General features: G+C 43.4%; 1 protein-coding gene across 1 annotated transcript in view; it reads right to left on the bottom strand.

Annotated features, from left to right (window-relative positions):
- Positions 1–471: 471 nt before the first annotated feature.
- SLC16A2 (solute carrier family 16 member 2) overlaps positions 472–19428 on the bottom strand; it is a 109874-nt gene continuing 90917 nt past the window's right edge. Inside the window, exons 2-6 of the mRNA XM_069462890.1 lie at positions 11676–11820; positions 7981–8431; positions 6823–6966; positions 2819–3047; positions 472–1240 (exon numbers count right to left, since the gene is read on the bottom strand). Coding sequence (XP_069318991.1) covers positions 1020–1240; positions 2819–3047; positions 6823–6966; positions 7981–8431; positions 11676–11820 — 1190 coding nt within the window. The 3' untranslated portion in view covers positions 472–1019. The remainder of the gene's footprint in view (positions 1241–2818; positions 3048–6822; positions 6967–7980; positions 8432–11675; positions 11821–19428) is intronic.

Here is a 19428-nt window from a genome sequence, read left to right on the forward strand (position 1 = left end):
CCACTGCTGCTACTCCCACCATGCCAGCTCAATGTCGTCTGTCCTCCTCTGCCTGCTGAGATGAAAGGAGTTTCTTCACATTTTGACAGGTAGATGATATAAGGATGGGGAGCTGGGAGGGTCTCCAGATAAATGCATTGGACTGGGAAATCTGTAAAAATCAGTGGGTGGAATATGGAACTCTGTAGTATTTAAGGTCCCTTCCTTATATGGTATTCTATTCTTCCAGTATAGGATTATATCAGCTTGAGCCAAAAAGTGAGATGTGGCTCAGCCTGAGATGAGTGGGATTATGCTAGTGTTAGGGGTGGACTGGGCCAAGGTGAGGCTGATTGGCCCAAGCTCAGGGTGGGTCCCTCCTTTCTCCCAGCACCCATGTGTTTTGACAGTCATAAAAAGAAATAGAGGGGAAGAGAAGACAGTAGAGCAAAAAAGGAAGGGAAGAGGGGAGCAGACTGTTAACCAACTGTATTTTGGGGATACTGCCTGTACATAGCTCTTGGGAAGCCAGAGCCTTTGGAAACTCTAAGGCTAAACAAAGCTCCTTGTCTCATTTTGCCTCTCTGCTCCCCCCAATGGCTCCCAAAAATGGATGGCAATGAACTCCTCAGCAAACAGAGGCTTGGGTATCCCCCACTAGGCTCCTGGGGACACAGTAGCACCTTTGGCAGTTGATTTTAGTGGGTGACTAACAAGCTGGGGCCAGGAGATCGTATCCTCCTCCTCTCCCAGGGGTTAAAAAGTATATGGAGAGGTTCCAAAGGCCAGGAGATGATCCTACACCTTCCCAGATCCCTGAGAGGAGAAGGGCCCTGGCAAGTTTAAAGGCATTCATGGGGAGAATTTGGTTAATGAGTTTGGAACACCTGGAGCTTTAGCTCCAAGGGGATTGTCAGGTGGCTGAAATGCTGTGTGCACAGGTTTGGGAACAAGTGTGCTGGTGGCAAACATGTAAATGCTGAGCAGGGTGGGATGAAGGGGAAGGGCTGGGGAGGAGCACACAATGGCAAGAAAAGGCATTAGATTGGTTCCTCAGGGGTGGGGGAGCCCGGCAGTAGCTCCCCATTGGGGTCCGGGTCAGGGGCCAACATCTTATCCTTGCTGGAATCCCTCTGCTCTTTCTTGAACATCCTTTGATGCATCAGAGGGACGAAGAAGAGGATTATAGCCCCGATGACAGGGGGCACACCGGCAAAGTAGAAGGCCACATGGTAATCCCCAAAACAGTTGCGGAGGAGGCCTGAAATAGTCAAGAGAGATAAGTCAAGCTCAGCTTTGCCCTATCGCCCAAAGGTGCTCTCTGCCTCTTCTAAAGGGCTAACACAGTGCCTATCCAGAGAATCTTGGCCTGTATTGCCTTAACTTAGGAGCTCCCTCAACTTCAAGGGCAGGCAGCTCCTCCCTGAGGTACTGGGGTTGCAGGCCCTTGAGGTGAATGCTCATTATGAAAGAAGCTAATGAAGCTTCTTTTAAAGTATCTACATTTGTGACTTTCATCAAGCTACAGCTAACTAGCTGTATGGAGTTAGGAAGAAACCTAGTCTAGAAGAACTCTGCAGAAGATGGCCAAGCCTTGCTTGCCTTGGTTCACAATAATATTCCCCATCCCCCTACCTGCCCCCAAATTGTTCTTGTGGAACAATTCACCTGAGTTCCTATTTGCCTTTTCTCTGAAGTGTCCTTTCTTGAAAGTTTGATTTGCCCTAGGAGTAATCTGTATGTGTATATCTTCCTTTCCATTATAGATATGGATAGCCCCTCTGGGTTCCTCTGAGCTGCCAATACTATGAATATGTTTAGCATGGGATGCAAGGCCTCCCCTGTTCACCTCCAAAAGCTAATGTGAGGTACCTCATAGTATTAATATGTCAGAGCCCAGAAACAATATTCAGGAAAGGCAAGAAGGCCCTTGGCCCTATAATTACTCAGAAGTTAAGCATAATGGAAAGAGATGTGAATTCTGGGGCACTCTAAGGATCAGGGGCTGGGTAGAGGTTCCCCTTCCCCAGTGGGCAGTGTGGCTGTTGCACAAAAGCCTGAATGAAAGCTTTTGCCCCATCACATGGTACCCTCACAATGCCTTGCACATAATTGGTTTTCAAAGAGAATTTGTTGAAATAGCCCATCTGACTAGCTTAGGAGAGGCTAACCCATGAGTCAATGTTTGCAATAAATCCTATAGAAAGGAAATGAAGGTCTCTTTTCATTCGTTTTATGTTCCCTGGGGTACCAACAATCCCCTTCTGGGAGAGTGGAAGGAGAAACTAGGAGTGCTGAAAGATGGCAAGTCAACACTTTTGCCTGCTACTTGCTGAAGGGGAGCCTTATTGGTTCAATCCTTGGGTGTTACCTTAATCAAATATCTTCTACAGGCTTAGTTCAGAAGCCAGCAGAGGAGGAGAAGGGTGTCTCTAGCTTTTAATAAAACCAGGGCCCACTTTCTCTTCTCTTACTACCCAACTACCTTGCAAATAATTGCTTGTCTGTGGAGAGAGAGAGGATATTGGATCAATCGAATGGTCAAGAAGGCCAAACTCATTTTTATCTTCATTCTCCTGGAAGGAGCCATACTGTCTACAATAAAACCTCACTGAAACAGATATACAGCCATGGAAAACCCCTCAAAATGTACGCATGCATATGTACTGTGTTTAATTTCTTTTACCAGTAGTGAGTGACAAGGGGTATCATGTACTCTGACAAGGCTGCTTAAACAAAATAAGAGGAAAAGGGGCCTCAACAGAGGTGCTCAGGAGAGCTAGTGCCCAGAGAAAATGGGACTCCCTGATTCATGCCCTCCCTAGAACATCAGCCTTACCTGCAATGGGGGGCCCAGCAATCATCGGCAGGGCCATCATGCCCAGTAGGTAGCCAATGGCTTGTGAGGCCTGCATTGGTCCCACCAGCTCAAATGCGATGGGGGCCATGATGGTGATGAAGAAGCCATCACAAAGGCCCAGGAAGAGGCAGACAACAATGAGGCCTGCGAAGTCTCGACACAAAGGAATCATCATGGACATCAGGCCCAGGAGCAGGAAGGAGAGTACCTAGAGGGGAGCAAGGGCCTGAGGTAGTCATGTTGTGTTGACCAGCCAAGACCACATAGAAAATCACATGTCCTCTTCATTTCTACCATCTATAAAATGGGGTGGGGGGGAGAGTGTCAACAGGGAGAGCAGTTGGACTAAATAGTTACTTAGGACCCTTCTAAGTCCTGCATAGAGAGATTCAAAATCTTTAAGAGAGCCCCTACTTAACTGTGATTCTGTCAGGATAAAAATAAAAAGGGGGTAGGACTTGGTCTCTGGCCTCAAGAAGTTTGTCTTTGCACTGGACCCTGAGATAAAGGGAATTGTCGTTTCTGCTTTCTGAGCTTGTTTGGCTGCCCCAGGGATTAGGGTCTGGGATCAGGTCATGTTGATGTTCTCAGATCTAAGTAAAGTATGGGAAGAGAGAAGGGAGGAAGTGAGGATGGGTTACATGACTATGGGACTGGAATGGAAGGCACAGCTTCCTGAAATGGGGAAGGAGCTGTTTTCCATTGGGGGGGCTGGGGCTGATTTTAGAAAATACCTTGGCATGAAGGAGACCATTGGGAGTTTCACCCAGGTTCCTTATGCTTTAGGACATGGGCCACACTACCCATCTCAGATATCTCAGACACACAGTTCTGGGGGCCTCTGGGCTTGGCTTGGGCACCCTGAAAAGGCAATAAAGAGGCCTTTCAGAGGAACTAAGCCACTGGGAGGGTGTGTAGGGAGCCTGAAGCCAGCCCAGGAGCACTGACTAGCCACTGGGCTTTCTTTGGGATAGGCAAAATAACTCCGAAACAAAGTAACTGCCTTTCCAGGGGTTGGTTTTCCCCTCTCCACAGAGACAAGGGCCACTGTAAGCACAGCTGGTCTTTTGATTAAGATCATTTGCAACCTGTGTCAGTGAGCCAGACTGAAGACCTGGGCTGCAGGCAGAGAAAGGACCCCATTCCCACCACTGCCAACCCCCTGCAGCCAGCAGAGCCAGGTCAGAGCCAGGTCATCCCAGGGCCAGGGCTAAAACCTGATCTGTTTACCAAGGCCGTAACAAGCCCAAGGGTTTTCCAATAATTCACACAGGCAGGCCAACTTACCCAGGAACACATGGAAGGAGTGGGGGTGAAGGCTGTTTCATGCCCTAAAGATTTTCTGTGTTGTGGCTGGCAGTGGGTTTGTTGGGTTGATTGGTTGATTTCAGGAGAGGATAATGCCATCTGAGGACAACTCTTTGTTGGAGTACCTTTGAACTTTGCCCAGGCTACTCTGAGGTAGCTAGGCAGAAGCTAGGAATAAAAACCCAGGCACTCCAGCTTCTCCTCTAGGAGATTGATACACAATTATGAGATAAAACAGATCCACCTATCAACCAAGCCCATTATCGCAATTAAGAATAAATGCCATCATACAACACATAGGAGCCTATTAACTGATTTTAATAAGCTCTAATTACTACCTTTTGTATCTAGCTATCTCTTAACATCTTCCATGAGGCCTTGCCAAGGTTTGGAAATTAAAAATCCCTCTTGGAATTGGGACGCAGACCTCAAGAATTAGCCCAAAGTGAGGCTGTCCTGCATATTGTCACCAACAGATTGTCCAGGGGCTTGATACCAGACACATAGGCCTGTCTTCACCAATAGTAGGACCCACAGGGTCTAGAGGATGGCTCTTTAGAACCTGAAGCTGTGTACACTCCTTCCGCTCCCCCAGGCTTGTATTCCTGCATCTGATCCAGGGAGAAAAGGAGGCAAATTCCTGTGATGGAATATCTTGAGAAACTCAAGAGAAAGGAGAAGTTCACACATTGTCTTATGCTCTCAGTTTGAGACATGCAATTTGTAAATTGAGGGAGTTGGACTATAAGTTGATAAAGATATGTTTCATCTATTATGTTCTAAGATTATTTTGTATTATTTGAGGTGATAAAACTAGGCCAAATGAGAGTAAGGAAAAGGCGCAGGAGTGATGGGTGGGGGAATTGGTCAGCAGAAGCCCTGGGTCCTAAACCCATCTCGACCTTTAGCTGGCTAATGCCTCCCCTCCCTGGAACTCCTGCTGCATAACAGAAAGCAAAAGTTGCTTGGGACTTACCTCTTTCCTAGGGACTGTGGTGACGATCACATGAGCTATATGGCTAGGCAGGGGCTACTGCCTCTCCTCAAGATAAAGTCTTGGCCCAGTGTCAGATTACCCTGATTTCTAGAACCCTTTGGCACCTTGGAGCTGCTAATACTGGCAGGGAAGACCCACAGGGGTGGCATGTAGGAGAGGCTGGGAAAGCCACACATACGCCTATGCAAAAAGTCACCCATATAAAGCATTTCCTGATATTTGCACAGGAATTCAAAATTCCATAATTGGTTTATCTCAATCACAAGATAATCCCTTGGTTTGACTTCGGTCCAGTCACTTATCTCTGAGACTTGGCTCTGCCATCCATCACTTAGGGCAAGGTGGAATATAAGAAGAGTGCTGCATAGGAGTTCAGTTCCTGCTGCTACTGTCTGTGTGAGCCTTTCCCTCAGTTTCTCCATCAGTGTAATGAGAGGTTGGACTGGATGGACCATAATGGCAAGCCTAGCTCTGACAAAGCAGATTCACTAGCTCTTGCAAGGTAATACAGAGTTAAACACAACAGGGAAAGTTAATCATATTCTCATCCAAGACATCTGAGGGTATTTAGGAAAGCACTCAGGGCTATCAGAGACAGAAATCCCTGCGGTGAATGTAGTTGAGGGTCCCCTGGAAGTGCTTTTAAGGTTTTCCCAGGAGATAAATGAGTCAGAACTCAACCACCTTCCTGATGGATTATTTGCAACTACTTGTTTTCTGGAGCTGCCTCTGCCCTTCCACTGGGTTCCACACTTGGGCACCTCTCCATAAGCCCAGCTGCAGGAGCAAAAAGCATGAGCCAGGTCAGAAAGGCAATATTGCTGCCAGGTAGGCAAAGACTGACAACTTGAGCAGTAACCTGAACTCAGACCAGAGCCCAGTTCACACAGAAAGTGGCCCCTGGAGTATCCTTCTTGGTACTGTCCACAATATGAGGACATCTGTGTCACTGTCTGAAGGATTAAAACCTTGCATGGCCATGACATTTTTTACTTGCCAAGCCTGGTCATACCTATATTTCTTTTGATCCTCACCTATGAGGTAAGATAGGAAAGGCAAGAATTATTCTAATTGCACAAATGAAGAAAGTGAGGCCTAGAGAGGAAAAGTGAGGTCTGGCCTTTTCTGGCACTTTTTTTGTCATTGATAGGATGCCATTTGAGAACCAGTGCTTGATGCCAAGTAGCTCTGGAAGTATAAGAGGTGATGGACCTGGGCCTGGGCCTAGAGGAGAGACACTGGGCCACAGAATGCTACAGATGCTCAAGACTCTACAAGAGTGTGTAGGGTAGCAATTAGATCAGTCCTTACTGGGGGAAACATCTAACTCCTGGCCTCAGTTTCCCCCTTTCAGATGGAGAGCCATTATTAATAAAAAAAAAACTTCCTTTATAAGTGTTCTAATAGGTTCCATATACACTGCTCTCACTGGATCCTCATTACAACTTGGTAAAGTAGGCAGAACAAGGATGATGGCCTTTGTTTGAATGCGGAGAAAACAGAGCTCAGAGAATTTAGGTGACTTTCCCATGTTGCGCAACAAGCTTCAAGCTTGTGTCAGAGCTGTGGCTCAGGGCACTGCAGTGGCACACCCTACCATTCTATCCCAAAGGCTGGAGATAACCTAGCATCTATGGTAGGCTCTTCCTCCCCACAGTTTTCAGGTGGTCACACTCACCTGTAAGTAGATCTTCTTAAGTCCAGGAATAGAGTCACTGATGTGGCCTGACACGAGACGCCCAAGGCCTGAGGTAGCCCCAATACACACCAAGAGCACCCAGGTCTCCTTGATTTCCAAGAACTCCTCTTCCACATATTTCATCTGAAAAGAATAGCACCAGGGCCGCCAGAACAGGAGGAGGAAGAGGAGGAAGAGGAGCTGACTGGTTAACTGTTGGAATATCCAGGACCCTCTCCTACTTATTTCTCTGGATCAGGATAAAGAACCTCCTCTCCTGTAGCCCTCTCCCCTGTAGCCCTAGCTCTAGGACAAGCTCTTTGGCTGCTTTTAGCAGCCTAAGAGGCTGCTTATCCCTTGGCTTTCTGGATTCTGGACTTCTGAGCAACAGCCAAGGGGGGTAGATGTCTCCAAGCCTCTTCTAAGCCCTAGCAGGACAGAAATGGCCTAAAAAAGCTGAGAAAAATCCAAGGGTTCCTCTATAATCTCCTCATTTCCTGACCCCAAACTGATAGCCTGGGGCAACATCAGGTTACTAGGTGAGGATGATCCACCAACTTCTAGGCAACTCTTCCAAAGCAAGTTTTCAGAAGCATGAGGTCTTTGGAGGATTACAGCTGGACTATAACCACCAGTTCTGTAGCTGTATAAGTTTGGTGGATGCTGGGTTAAACAAAGCTGAATGGATTTGTTTCCTGCAGGAAGTTTTAGTACCTTTAAGAGATTATTACACATTATGAAGCTCAAAGTGATCCAGCATATGTTATTTCCTAAATAAAGTAATTTGACCATAATGACCAGCATTCCACAGAAGACAGTTTTAGGAAACCCTGCATTGGGTCACCTGGGCCAGTCTCCTACATCTCAGCAATGCTTGTTTCCTCCTCAAAATCTCTCTAAATTTTTATTGTGGGGGAAGCCAAGGTCCATGAGATTTCTCCCAAAGAACTTCTCCCATTTTCCACTGAGGTCTTCCCTCAACCTGTGCTTTTCCCCTCTCTTTGCTCTGCTTGGTCTTTTGAACCACTATTTCTTTCTTTTTCTAAAGGTCCCAGCTCTATTCTTTCAGTGTCCTCCACCCCCACCCTCTGGACTCTAGGCAGGTTGAGGGTAGCTTCCTGGGGCCAGGTGGGGTGGGCCCACCCTGGTATTCCTCACCAGGTGTACATAGGGAACAAAGTAGCCAAGGGCAGCAGCAGCAATCCCGAAGGCCCAGATGCGGTAGGTGCGTTGGCGGAACACTCGCATGTTGAAGTACTTCCTAAGCTGAGCCAGAAAGCGCTGGTGCAGGGTACGGACACCTCTCTTGCTTGGGGTATCCTGAGAGCTGGGCAGGAGGGGCCGGTAGGTGAGTGAAAGCAGCATAAGGATAAACATGAAGGTACTTAGCACCTGGAAGGTTTGGGCCAGCTTGATCTTATCCCCCAGCATTTTGATGAGGAAGGGGAAGGACATGGAGAAGATGCTACTCCCAGCGGACACCACACCATTGGCCAAACCCAGGCGGCGTTGGAAGTAGTGGCCCAAGATGACGAGAGATGGCTGAAAGGCGAAGGAACAGCCACAACCAAAGAGAATCCCGTAGGTGAAGTAGCGCAGGCTTAGGGAGCTGTGGGAAAAACAGAGAGAGCTGTCCTCAGCAGCCTGACTAGCAATCTATCTGCCCTCCCCAATCAGCCTCCCGAGTCCTCCATTCCTCCACCCTTAATGCACAGCCCCACTTGCCACTGATCCTCAGAACAGAGGAGGAACAAGGTCTTCTCATCCCCATGTTGCGGATGGGGAAGCAGAACCTCAGAGGTAAAGTAAAATGCCCAAGGTAACATGGCTTGGACTTAAATCCAGGTCTGTGTGACTCTAGCATGAATCATAGCACCCTATCAAAGAGGACTGTCCAAAAGAAAGCCAGAACCATCCTATGCAAAGGCTGGGCGAGGGGCTACACGGAGTAAGACAGTGCCTTAGAGAGAACAGTTTCACCTTACTGCTTACCTAGACACCATGGATAGGCTGGGGGCCAAAGCTTTATCCCAGGTAACAATAAACATCTGCAAGGAGCCAAGATCCTGGAAGGTTGAGACCCTCCATAGGACTCCTCAGTGTCTTTCTCCATGCTCAGGGCCCTTAATATTTCAGAGAATGGGTGAGGATCTCCTGACAGACACCTTCTCCCCAATCCTGCCCAAGGTCTGGATATCCCAAGGCCCTTTACACTAGACCATGGACAATCTCCATGGGAATCCTGAAGTAAGGAGTCCCTTTAACTTCCAGAGTCCTGCCTCTGTTGCTGGATATGGTATGGATTTTTTTCCCAAACTAGCCTGGCTCCTTGACAGGAAGTAGACCCTCAAAGAAGTTGTGGGTCTGGTCAAGTAAGACAGATCCTGGCTTAAAACTCTTAGGCCCTGCTGTGGCCATAAGCCTCTGTCACAGAAGATAAAGTGTCAGAAGGGGAAAGGCCATAGGAAGGTCAGTTTGGTCAGCCATATGCCCCAGACAATATTGGCATAACCTAGTGAAGAATTTTGTTTTTCTATTTGATGCTTCCATATATTTTGCAACAGTTCTTATCTGGCTACTTAATTACCTAACATTCTTCTTGGTCAAGCAGTTTTTCCCACGAGATAGACCCAGTCCTCATACTAAAGGTGTGGGCCTATGCTGCAGTGACAATGCAGTGCTAGCACCAATGGTTCCAAGATAGCTATCATCACCGTTGCTTTCCATTTACTTGTATTCACTAAATGTGATCAAGGGCTTTAGTTTCAAAATAATTATCTCTACTTGGAACACATAGTTAAGCCAACTGCTCCTCTTCTGTTAAGTTCCTTGGGGTCTGCTCCCATTAGATTCTAGGTACTCTATGGGATTGTCCTTAGCTGGGGGCATTGTCTAAGATAGAGGAGTTGGACCTTCAGGGAGGGGGCAGGTGGAGGCAAAACATGGGATTCAGCTCAGGGTGCTCTGTAGTGGATATGTTTCTAGCTAGGTCCCCAGGACAGAAAGCCCTTGAATTGAGCTTTCCAAAGCCTCACCATCCCTGCCTGCACTTTGCCCCATTTCACATCATCCAGAGGAACTTAGAGCCCTGATTGAGACAACAGGAAGGATGACTTAAAGCTGTAGCCACAAGCAGAACCATTTTTCCCCTGGATTTGAAGCCATGCAGAAACTTTCTTGGCTCTAAAGACGTTCTTACAGAAAGAGCAAAAGGGGTAGAGGAGGAGTTTAGTGGCTGGAGAACAGAACGCCTACTCCAATGTGCCTAAAGAAGCATGCCAGAAGAAAACACCACATCTGAGCTCCTTCCCCTCCTGTAACTGAGCCCATGTGGATTGGAAGGGAAATGGGATCCGTATGTTGCTAATTTGTTTACACTTTGCTCTGCTTGGCCTTATAAAATAGACCTCTGCTGTGTAATGCTGAGACTGGAGCTGCTTCTGAGGCCTAGCTCCCCCTAACGAGGAGGCAGGCACCAGCTTGCTGGTGGCAAATGAGGCCGACCACCAGACAGATCCTGAAAAGGTTTAGAGCTGCTGCACTGGGAGGGCTGAGCAGGTTCCAGGCAGGACATTGGTTTTCCCTTTTCTGTCCCAGTTGGATTGGATAAAGCCAAGAAACCACTGCAGGCCAAATCCAAGCTCTGCTGGAGGGTGTGCTGGGCAGCCAGAAATGCTAAAGTCATAAAGAAAGCTGGCTCACCCTCACAGGTCCCAGTTGAGGTGGAACACAATTATCATTCTCCACTGTGAATGGAACCTTAGGCCTAGAGAGCCATAGCCCTTCTCTGGAAAGCCACACTCAGAAAGCAAGGCTCTGACACATTAGTTCTCTCCTCATTCCAGACATGTTTCTGGGGCCATTTCTGTATTTCTATGCTGGCATTATCCTACATCAGCCCAGACAGATTGGAAGTAGGAGGTACCATAACTTCCAAAGTGTCTTTAACAGAAAGTCATTAGAGTTCTTTAGGAATTACATATTCCTCAGGCTGTAGCATAGGGTCTTTATTCCCTCGTCTCTACACACATGCTTCTGCAGGGCTGGCAGAAGAGAAAGCAGAAAATGAACCTGTAGCTGCTCCTTGCCTGACACTACCAAGTTATGCCAGTGGGATCAGTGGGACTAAGGTTTGAGTTTAGTCTAGGTCTAGCTGGGTAGCTGGCTTCTGGGTCTGTACCTCAGTGAGAGAAGCTGCTAAACATCCTTCTCATGCCTAAGACATGAATCTGTCTGTCCCAAATCATCCCATAGGTGTCAGCAGCCAGAGACACCTGGAAAAGAGCCAGAAATGCTAAACATCCTTTGGCTCAGTTGACCTCTCTTTCAGCATAAGATTCCTTTGGGAATTCTAGAAGGCTAGGTGTTCACATGTGCTCACTCAAGAAGCTCATTCTTGGGAGGGAGAGAGAGGTCATGAGATGTGTGGCACATTGAAGGGGACTAGAATAGCAGAGCTGGAAGAGACCTAAAATGACCATCTTATCTAATCCCTTCATGTTATAGAAACAGAAATTGAGGCCCAGAGAGGGAAATGGTACTCATCAATTGTTCCATAGCCATTCAGTCACAAAAATTGGACTTGGGCCCAGCTTTATGAACTATCAGGCTTAGGCTCCTCCCACCACTCTGGAACTCTTAGATTCTCTTTGAAGATATTCCCTTACCAATGCATTTTGGGAACCCTACCTAGATAAGTACCATTGAATTACGAATCCTGGCAGCAGAGTCTTTGAAGGCCTTACATGGCCATGGCCACAGGGATTCTACAATGAGAAGAGTATCCCTAGCTGAAGCCCAGAAAGAAGCCAACCCTCAGCTTTGGGGAAAAGGCCAGCAACCCCTAGCCTTACCTGGTGAAGGAGCTGGTATGGAGGCCGATGAAAGCAACAGCAGCCCCAGCAGTTGCTGTGATTCGGCAGCCCAAACGGTCAGTGAATATACTTACAATGGGAGAACAGAAGAAGATCATACCCATCGCAAGGGCTCCTACCCATGCTATAGAGAAAAGAAGCACAAAGACATTTTAGCTTTATGTCATACCCGGTGGTGTTGCTGGAATCTCAGTTCTCTCTGGCCTTTCAAAGTGTGCATTGCATTGGTCTGCACTGCCAGCTTTCTGGTCTGTGATGGTTAGAGAGATATGCAAGCAGAGGCTAGATATATTAGTAAAATAGGGGATTCCAGCATTGGAGTCAGATTCAGACTAACCAACATTTCAGGCCCTTCCATGAACACTAAGCCTCATCTATAGCCTTAGGAACTTGGCCACTTGATTTCAGGGGCAAGGAGCATGGGAGCTAAGGTTTCAGGAGCTGAGGTCAGGCTTGTCTCAGTCATTGGAACAACCCTGTGAAGATGCTAAGACTAAGGAACAGGGAAGGCTACAGCCTTCTGGAATTGTACTAGGATACAGGGCAGGTTCAGGGGCCACTCAAAAACTTATAGGGACACTGTGCAAGAGGGTCATGTGGCCCTCATACTGACATCCTTCATCAGAGCCCATGTTTGGCAAATTCCTGATTCCAAACTCAGGAAGAGTTTATTCTGTTTTTAAAGGCTCTTAAGTGTCTGTAACAATCTTCACTAGGGAGGAAGAAATTTACCCTTTTACTTAGATTCTTCTAGCCCATTTCCCCTTGCTCAGCTCTCAGAAGAAAAGTCCAAGCTTTTTTTGTTTAAAAGCTGTTATCAAGTTTCATCTTGAGACTATCTTTTCTAGGATAAATAATCTTGGTTCCCCTAACTTTTTCTCTTAGCATTAATTGCTAACTCTAATTACTTTCAGAACTCTCCTCTGAACACATTCCAACTCTTCATCATCACCATCAAAAAGCATTCATTGAGTGTCACCTGAGCAGGGTGATGGGCCAGCTTTTGTCTCTCTTCAATTGTGGAGCCCCAAGTGAGCCCTGAGCACTCTGAGTCTGAGTGAGGTCAGGGCTAGTCTACTTACTGTGTCCCTTATCTTAAGGACCAAATAGGTTGCTCAGATCCACATTGGTAATCTTCATTTTGCTGGGGCCTGATTCTGAGCCCTTACTGCCTGGCTCTAAAAATACTAGCCTAGGATAGCAGGAGACCTGGAATTTTTTTTTTTTTTTTTGAGACAGAGTCTCACTCTGTTGCCCAGGCTAGAGTGCCGTGGCATCAGCCTCGCTCACAGCAACCTCAAACTCCTGGGCTCAAGTGATCTTTCTGCCTCAGCCTCCTGAGTAGCTGGGACTACAGGCATGTGCCACCATGCCCGGCTAAGTTTTTCTATATATATATTTTAGTTGTCCATATAATTTCTTTTTATTTTTAGTAGAGACAGGGTCTTGCTCTTGCTCAGGCTGCTCTCGAACTCCTGAGCTCAAACTTTCCACCCACCTCAGCCTCCCAGAGTGCTAGGATTATAGGCGTGAGCCACCGCGCCCAGCCAGAGACCTGGAATTTTATCACAATTTCACCTCTTACCTTGCAATTTCATCTCTTATCATCTGTGAGACCATGAGAAGTAACACAGCACTTCCCTAATCCTCAATTTTATCATCTGTAAAATGGGGATTAAAATTCCCGTTGTGCCTTTCATGGAGTTTTTTAATGATAATCAGATATAATTATATGTATAAGAGATTTTTGTAAATATCAATCAATAGTCATATCATATACAAAAATCAATGCAAAATGGATCATAGACTTAAATGTAAAACTTAAAACTATAAAACTTCTAGAAGAAAGTATAGGAGAAAAATCTTCCTGGCCTTTGGTTAGACAAAGATTTCCTAGATATTCACACAAAGTATGATCCATAAAAGAAAAAAATTAAAACTTTTGTTCTTCAAAAATAGTTATGAAAATTAAAAGGGAAACTATAGACTTGGAAAAATATTTGCAACACACATATCTGACAAGAGACTGGTATCCATCATACAAGTATGATTGACCCTTACAACTCAGTAAGAAGAAAGCAAACAATCTAACTTAAAATATGGACAAAAGTCTTGAACAAAGATTACACATACATAATATGAATGACAATTAAGCATGTGAAAAGATGCTCAATGTCATTAATCATTTGATAAATGTATATTAAAATCACAGTAAGATATCCCCTACACACCCACTAAAAAGACTTTTAAAAAATGACAATATCTAGTACTGGGGAGGATGTGGAGGAACTGGAAATCTCATACACTGCTGGTGGGAATGCAAAATGGTACAGCCACTTTGGAAAACAGTTTGGCAGTTTCTTGTGAAGTTAATCATACACTTACCATATGATTCTGAAACCCCACTCCTAGGTATTAACTCAAGATAAAAGATAACATGTTCATACAAAAACCTATACCTAGATTGTTATACCAGCTTTTTTCATAATTGCCAAAAATCTGTCAACAACTCAAATGTACTTCAGCTGGTGAATGGATAAATAAATGTGTATATATTAATACAATGGAATACAACTGAGCAATAAACAAGAGTGAAATTGATACAGGCAACAACTTGGATGTTTCTCAAAGGCATTATGCTAAGTGAAAGAAGACAGACTCAAATGATTACTTCCACTTATAGGAAATTCTGGAAAAGGCAAAACTATGGGGACAGAAAAACAAATCACTGGGTGCCAAGGGAGAGATGGAGGAGAAGATTGACCGCAGAGGGACATGAGGGAACTTTTTGGAGTGATGGAATGTTACATATCTTGACTGTGATGGTGGTATTGTTTTGTCAACATTAATAGAACTGAGCATATAAAAAGGGTGAATATTACCATATGTAAGTATAGGTCAATAAATCTGATGTTATTTAAAAAGGGGGGAGAAGGTAGGAAAGCTGAAAGTGCCAGTTCAAGAACTCATTTTTTGATGTATATGTTTTTATTTTGGCCAGATTTTTAAAAAATAGCTTAAGGAGGTGTGAGTGGCTTATGTATCCCACAGCTGCCCATCTTTGCTAATCTCATCAAAGGGGGCCCACCTCTCCTGTTGCAGGCTCACAGTGCAACTGCTCTTCTCCTGCCTGAGCATTCTCCTGGAGCAGGAGAGTATCCCACCCCTCACTATCACAGCCAGTGCCTAAACCCAGAGAGGCTTGAGAGCAAGTTTGACAGCTTGGTCTCTGTCTCCCCCAACCCATGACTCAAGCACAACATCCAGGGGCCTGGAAACTGGGGATTACCTAACCTAGTCCATCGCCACTGGCACCTGAACACTCTCTCAGGGATCTGAAGTCCAACTGACCTAAACTGCCAGCAACACCACAGTGAGTACCAACCTGCATGAGCCCAAAGGCAACCTCTCCCTCTCTACGCTGAACGGCAGATCTCCTGGCAGAGGAGAAGAGATGAACAACAAAGCTATCTGTTTTGAGCTAAGGGAAGAGGCTCCAGATGAGAAAGAACCAGCATAAGAATCTGGCAAGATTAAAAATAAGGTTGTTTTAATAGCACCAAAGGATCACATTAGCTCTCCAGCAATGGGATCCAACCAAAAAGAAATTTTTGAAATGTTAGATATGGAATTCAAAATATGGATCACAAGTAAGCTTAATGGGATTGACGGGAAAGTTGAAAACCTAAAAAATAATTAAGGACACGAATGAAAAATTCACTAAAGAGATAGATACTTTAAAAAATCAAAATAAAACTTCTGGAAATGAAGGAGTCATTTAGAGAATTTCAAAATACAGTGGAAAGTTTTAACAACAGACCAGACCAAACAAAAGAAAGAATTTCAGAGCTTAATGACAAGGGTTTTGAATTAACCCAGTCAAAAATAAAGAAAAAAGAATCAAGAAAAATGAGGACTGTCTCTGAGAAATATAGGATTATATAAAACACTCAAACACGGGAATCATAGGTATCCCCAAGGGAGAAGAAGAAAAAGCAAAAAGCATGGAAAACCTATTTGAGGTAATAATGGAAGACAACTTCCCTGGTCTTGCTAGAGATTTAGACATCCAGATACAAGAAAGTCATTGAACTCCTCAAATATTTATTGCAAATAGGACATCACCAAGGCACGAGTTATTAGTCTGACCAAAGTCAAAGTGAAGGAGAAAATCCTACAAGCTGTGAGATGAAAGCATCAAGTAACTTACCCAAAAAAACCCCATGGGACTAACAGCAGACTTCTCAGCAGAAACTTTACAAGCCAGAAGGGACTGGGGTCCCATCTTTAGTATCCTTAAACAGAATAACTGTCAGCCAAGAACTTTGTATCCTGAAAAATTGTTTCATAAATGAAGGATAAATAAACTCTTTCCCAGAAAAGCAAACACTAAGGAAATTTGTCACCATTATACCTGCCCTACAGGAAATGCTCAAAAGTGCTCTAAACACCAAAAAGAATGATCAGTACTCACCAGTGTAAAATACTCAAAAGTAAAAACTCACAGCTCTTATAAAACAGTACACAAGGGAGAATACAAAGCAACTAGGTAACAATAAATATGATGACTGGAACAGGTCTCACCTATCAATATTAACATTGGATGTAAATGTTCTAAATTCCCCCACTTAAAAGATATAGATTGATGGAATCAATTTTTAAAAAAACTGAAATATCTGCTGTCTCTAAGAAACCCATTTGACTTGTAAAGAGTCTCATAGACTCAAGGTAAAGGGGTGGAAAAAAATATTCCATGCATATGGAAACCAAAAGTGAGCAGGAGTAGATATTCTTATATCAAATAAAACAGACTTTAACTCAACAACAGTGAAAAAGAAAAAGATGGTCATTATATAATGATAAAGGGATCAATTCAACAAAAAGATATAACAATACTAAAGATATATGCACCTAACACCAGGGCTCCCAGATTTATAAAACAAATACTACTAGACCTAAGAAATGAAATAAACAACAACATAATAATAGTATAGGACTTTCACACTCCACTGACAGAACTAGACAGATCATCAAGGAAGAAAATCAACAAAGAAACACTGAATTTAAATGGGAATCTTGCACAAAAAGACCTAACAAACGTTTACAGAACATTCTACCCCAAACTTCAGAATGAATATACGTTCTGCTCATCAGCACATGAAACATTTTCAAAGATAGACCATATTTTAGGGCACAAAACAAGTAACTATAAATCAATTCCAAGAGGAATTCTCAAAACTATACAAATACATGGAAATGAAACAACCTGCTGCTGAATGATCTTTGGGTTAATGACAAAATCAAGATGGAAATCAAAAAAAATTTGTAACTGAACAAAAATGGTGACACAAGCTACCAAAATCTCTGGGGTAGAACAAAAGCAGTGCTAAGAGGGAAGTTCATAGCACTAAATGCCTATATCAAAAAGACAGAAAAGATTAAAAATTAACAACCTAATGTTATAGCTCAGGGAATTAGAAAAATAGCAACAAACCAAACCCAAAGCTAGAAGAAGACAAGCTATAACAAAGATCAGACCAGAACTAAAGAAAATTGAAACAAAAATATATACAAAGGATCAGTGAAGCAATAAGTTGATTCTCTGAAAAGATAAACACAATCAACAGATCACTAGGTAGATTAACCAAGAAAAGAAGAGACAGGATTCAAATAAGCTCAATCAGAAATGAAAAAGGAGACATCCCAACTGACATCATAGAAATACAAAAAATCATCCAAGGCTATCACAAACACCGCTATACATACAACTAGAAAATCTAGAGGAAATGGATGAATTCTTGGAAACATACAACCTCCCAACCTTGAATCAGAATGAAATAGAAATCCTGCACAGACCAATATCAAATAGTGATATTGAATCAGTAATAAAAAATTCCCAATGAAAAAAATCCCCAGACCAGATATAGTCACAGCTGAATTCTACCAGACCTACAAAGAAGAACTGGGACCTATCCTTCTGAAAGTATTGCATAACATTGAGAAAGAGGGAATCCTCCTTAACTCATTTTATAAAACCCTGATACCAAAGCCAGGAAAGGATACAACAACAACAACCAAGAAAACTATAGACCAATATTCCTGATGAACATAGATGTAAAAATCCTCAACAAAATACTATCAAACTGAATCTAACAACACATCAAAAATATAATTCACCATGATCAAGTATATTTCATCCCAGGGATGCGAGGATGGTTCAACATAAGCAAGTCAATAAATGTGATTCACCACATAAAACCATATGATCATCTCAATAGATGCAGAAAAAGCATTTGATAAAATCCAGCACCCCTTCATAATAAAAAACCCTTAACAAACTAAGCACAGAAGGATCATACCTCAAAATAATAAAAGCCATGTATGACAACCTGACAGCCAACATCATAATGAATGGGGTAAAATTGAAAGCATTACTCCTAATAACTGGAACAAGACACGTATGCCTGCTTTCACCACTTCTATTTGACATGGTACTGGAAGTCCTAGCCAGAGCAATCAGGCAAGAGAATGAAATATCCAAATTGGAAGAGGTCAAACTATCCCTATTTGCTGATGATATGATCTTATATCTAGAAAATCCTAAAGACTCCTCAAAGAGACTCCTAAAATTGATAAATTCAGTAAAGTCTCAGGCTATAAAATTAATGTACAGAAATAAGTAGCATTCCTATATACTAATAACAGCCAAGCTGAGAATCAAATCAAGAACTCAATCTCATTTACAATAGCTGCAAATAAAATAAAATGCCTAGGAATATACTTAACCAAGGAGTAGAAACATCTCTACAAGGAGAACTACAAAACACTGATGAAAGAAATTGTTGACGATACGAACAAATGGAAAAGTATCCCATGCTCACAGATGAGAAGAATCAATATTGTTACAATGTCCATGCTGCCCAAAGTGATTTACAGATTCAATGCAATTTCTATCAAAATACCAACATCATTTTTCACAGAATTAGGAAAAATAATCCTAAATTTCATACGGAATCAGAAAGAGCACAAATAGCCAAAGCAATCCTAAGTAAAAAGAACAAACCTGGAGGCATCACATTACCTGATTTCAAATTATACTACAAGTCTATAGTAACTAAAACAGCATGGTACTGGTATAAAAATAGACACATAGTTCAATGGGACAGAATAGAGAACCCAGAAATAAAACCATCCACCTACAACCAACTGATCTTTGACAAAGAAGACAAAAATATACATTGGGGAAAGGACACACTACTCAACAAATGGTGCTGGGAAAATTATAGAGCCACATGTAGAAGAATAAAACTGGATCCCTGTCAACATACACATAAATTAACTCAAGATGGATTAAAGAGGTAAATGTGAGACCTGACACCATAAAAGTTCTAGCAGAAAACTTATGGAAAAGTTTTCTTGACATTGGCCTGGGCAGAGAATTTATGACTAAGACCCTAAAAGCAAATAAAACAAAAACAAAAATAAATAAGTGGAACTTAAACTAAAAAGTTTCTGCACAGCAAAAGAAATACCTAAAAGAGCAAATAGACAACCTGGACTCTAGGGCTTTAGGTCCTAGGGAATGGAAGGAAATATTCACAAAGTATACATCCACCAAAGGACTAATATCCAGAATCTATAAGGAACTCAAACAAATCAGCAAGAAAAAACCAGTTTAATAGTGAGTACATGTGGTGTTTGTTTTTCCATTCTTGCAATATTTCACTTAAAT

This window comes from Eulemur rufifrons, chromosome 30, assembly GCF_041146395.1.
Source record: "Eulemur rufifrons isolate Redbay chromosome 30, OSU_ERuf_1, whole genome shotgun sequence".
NCBI lineage: Eukaryota > Metazoa > Chordata > Mammalia > Primates > Lemuridae > Eulemur > Eulemur rufifrons.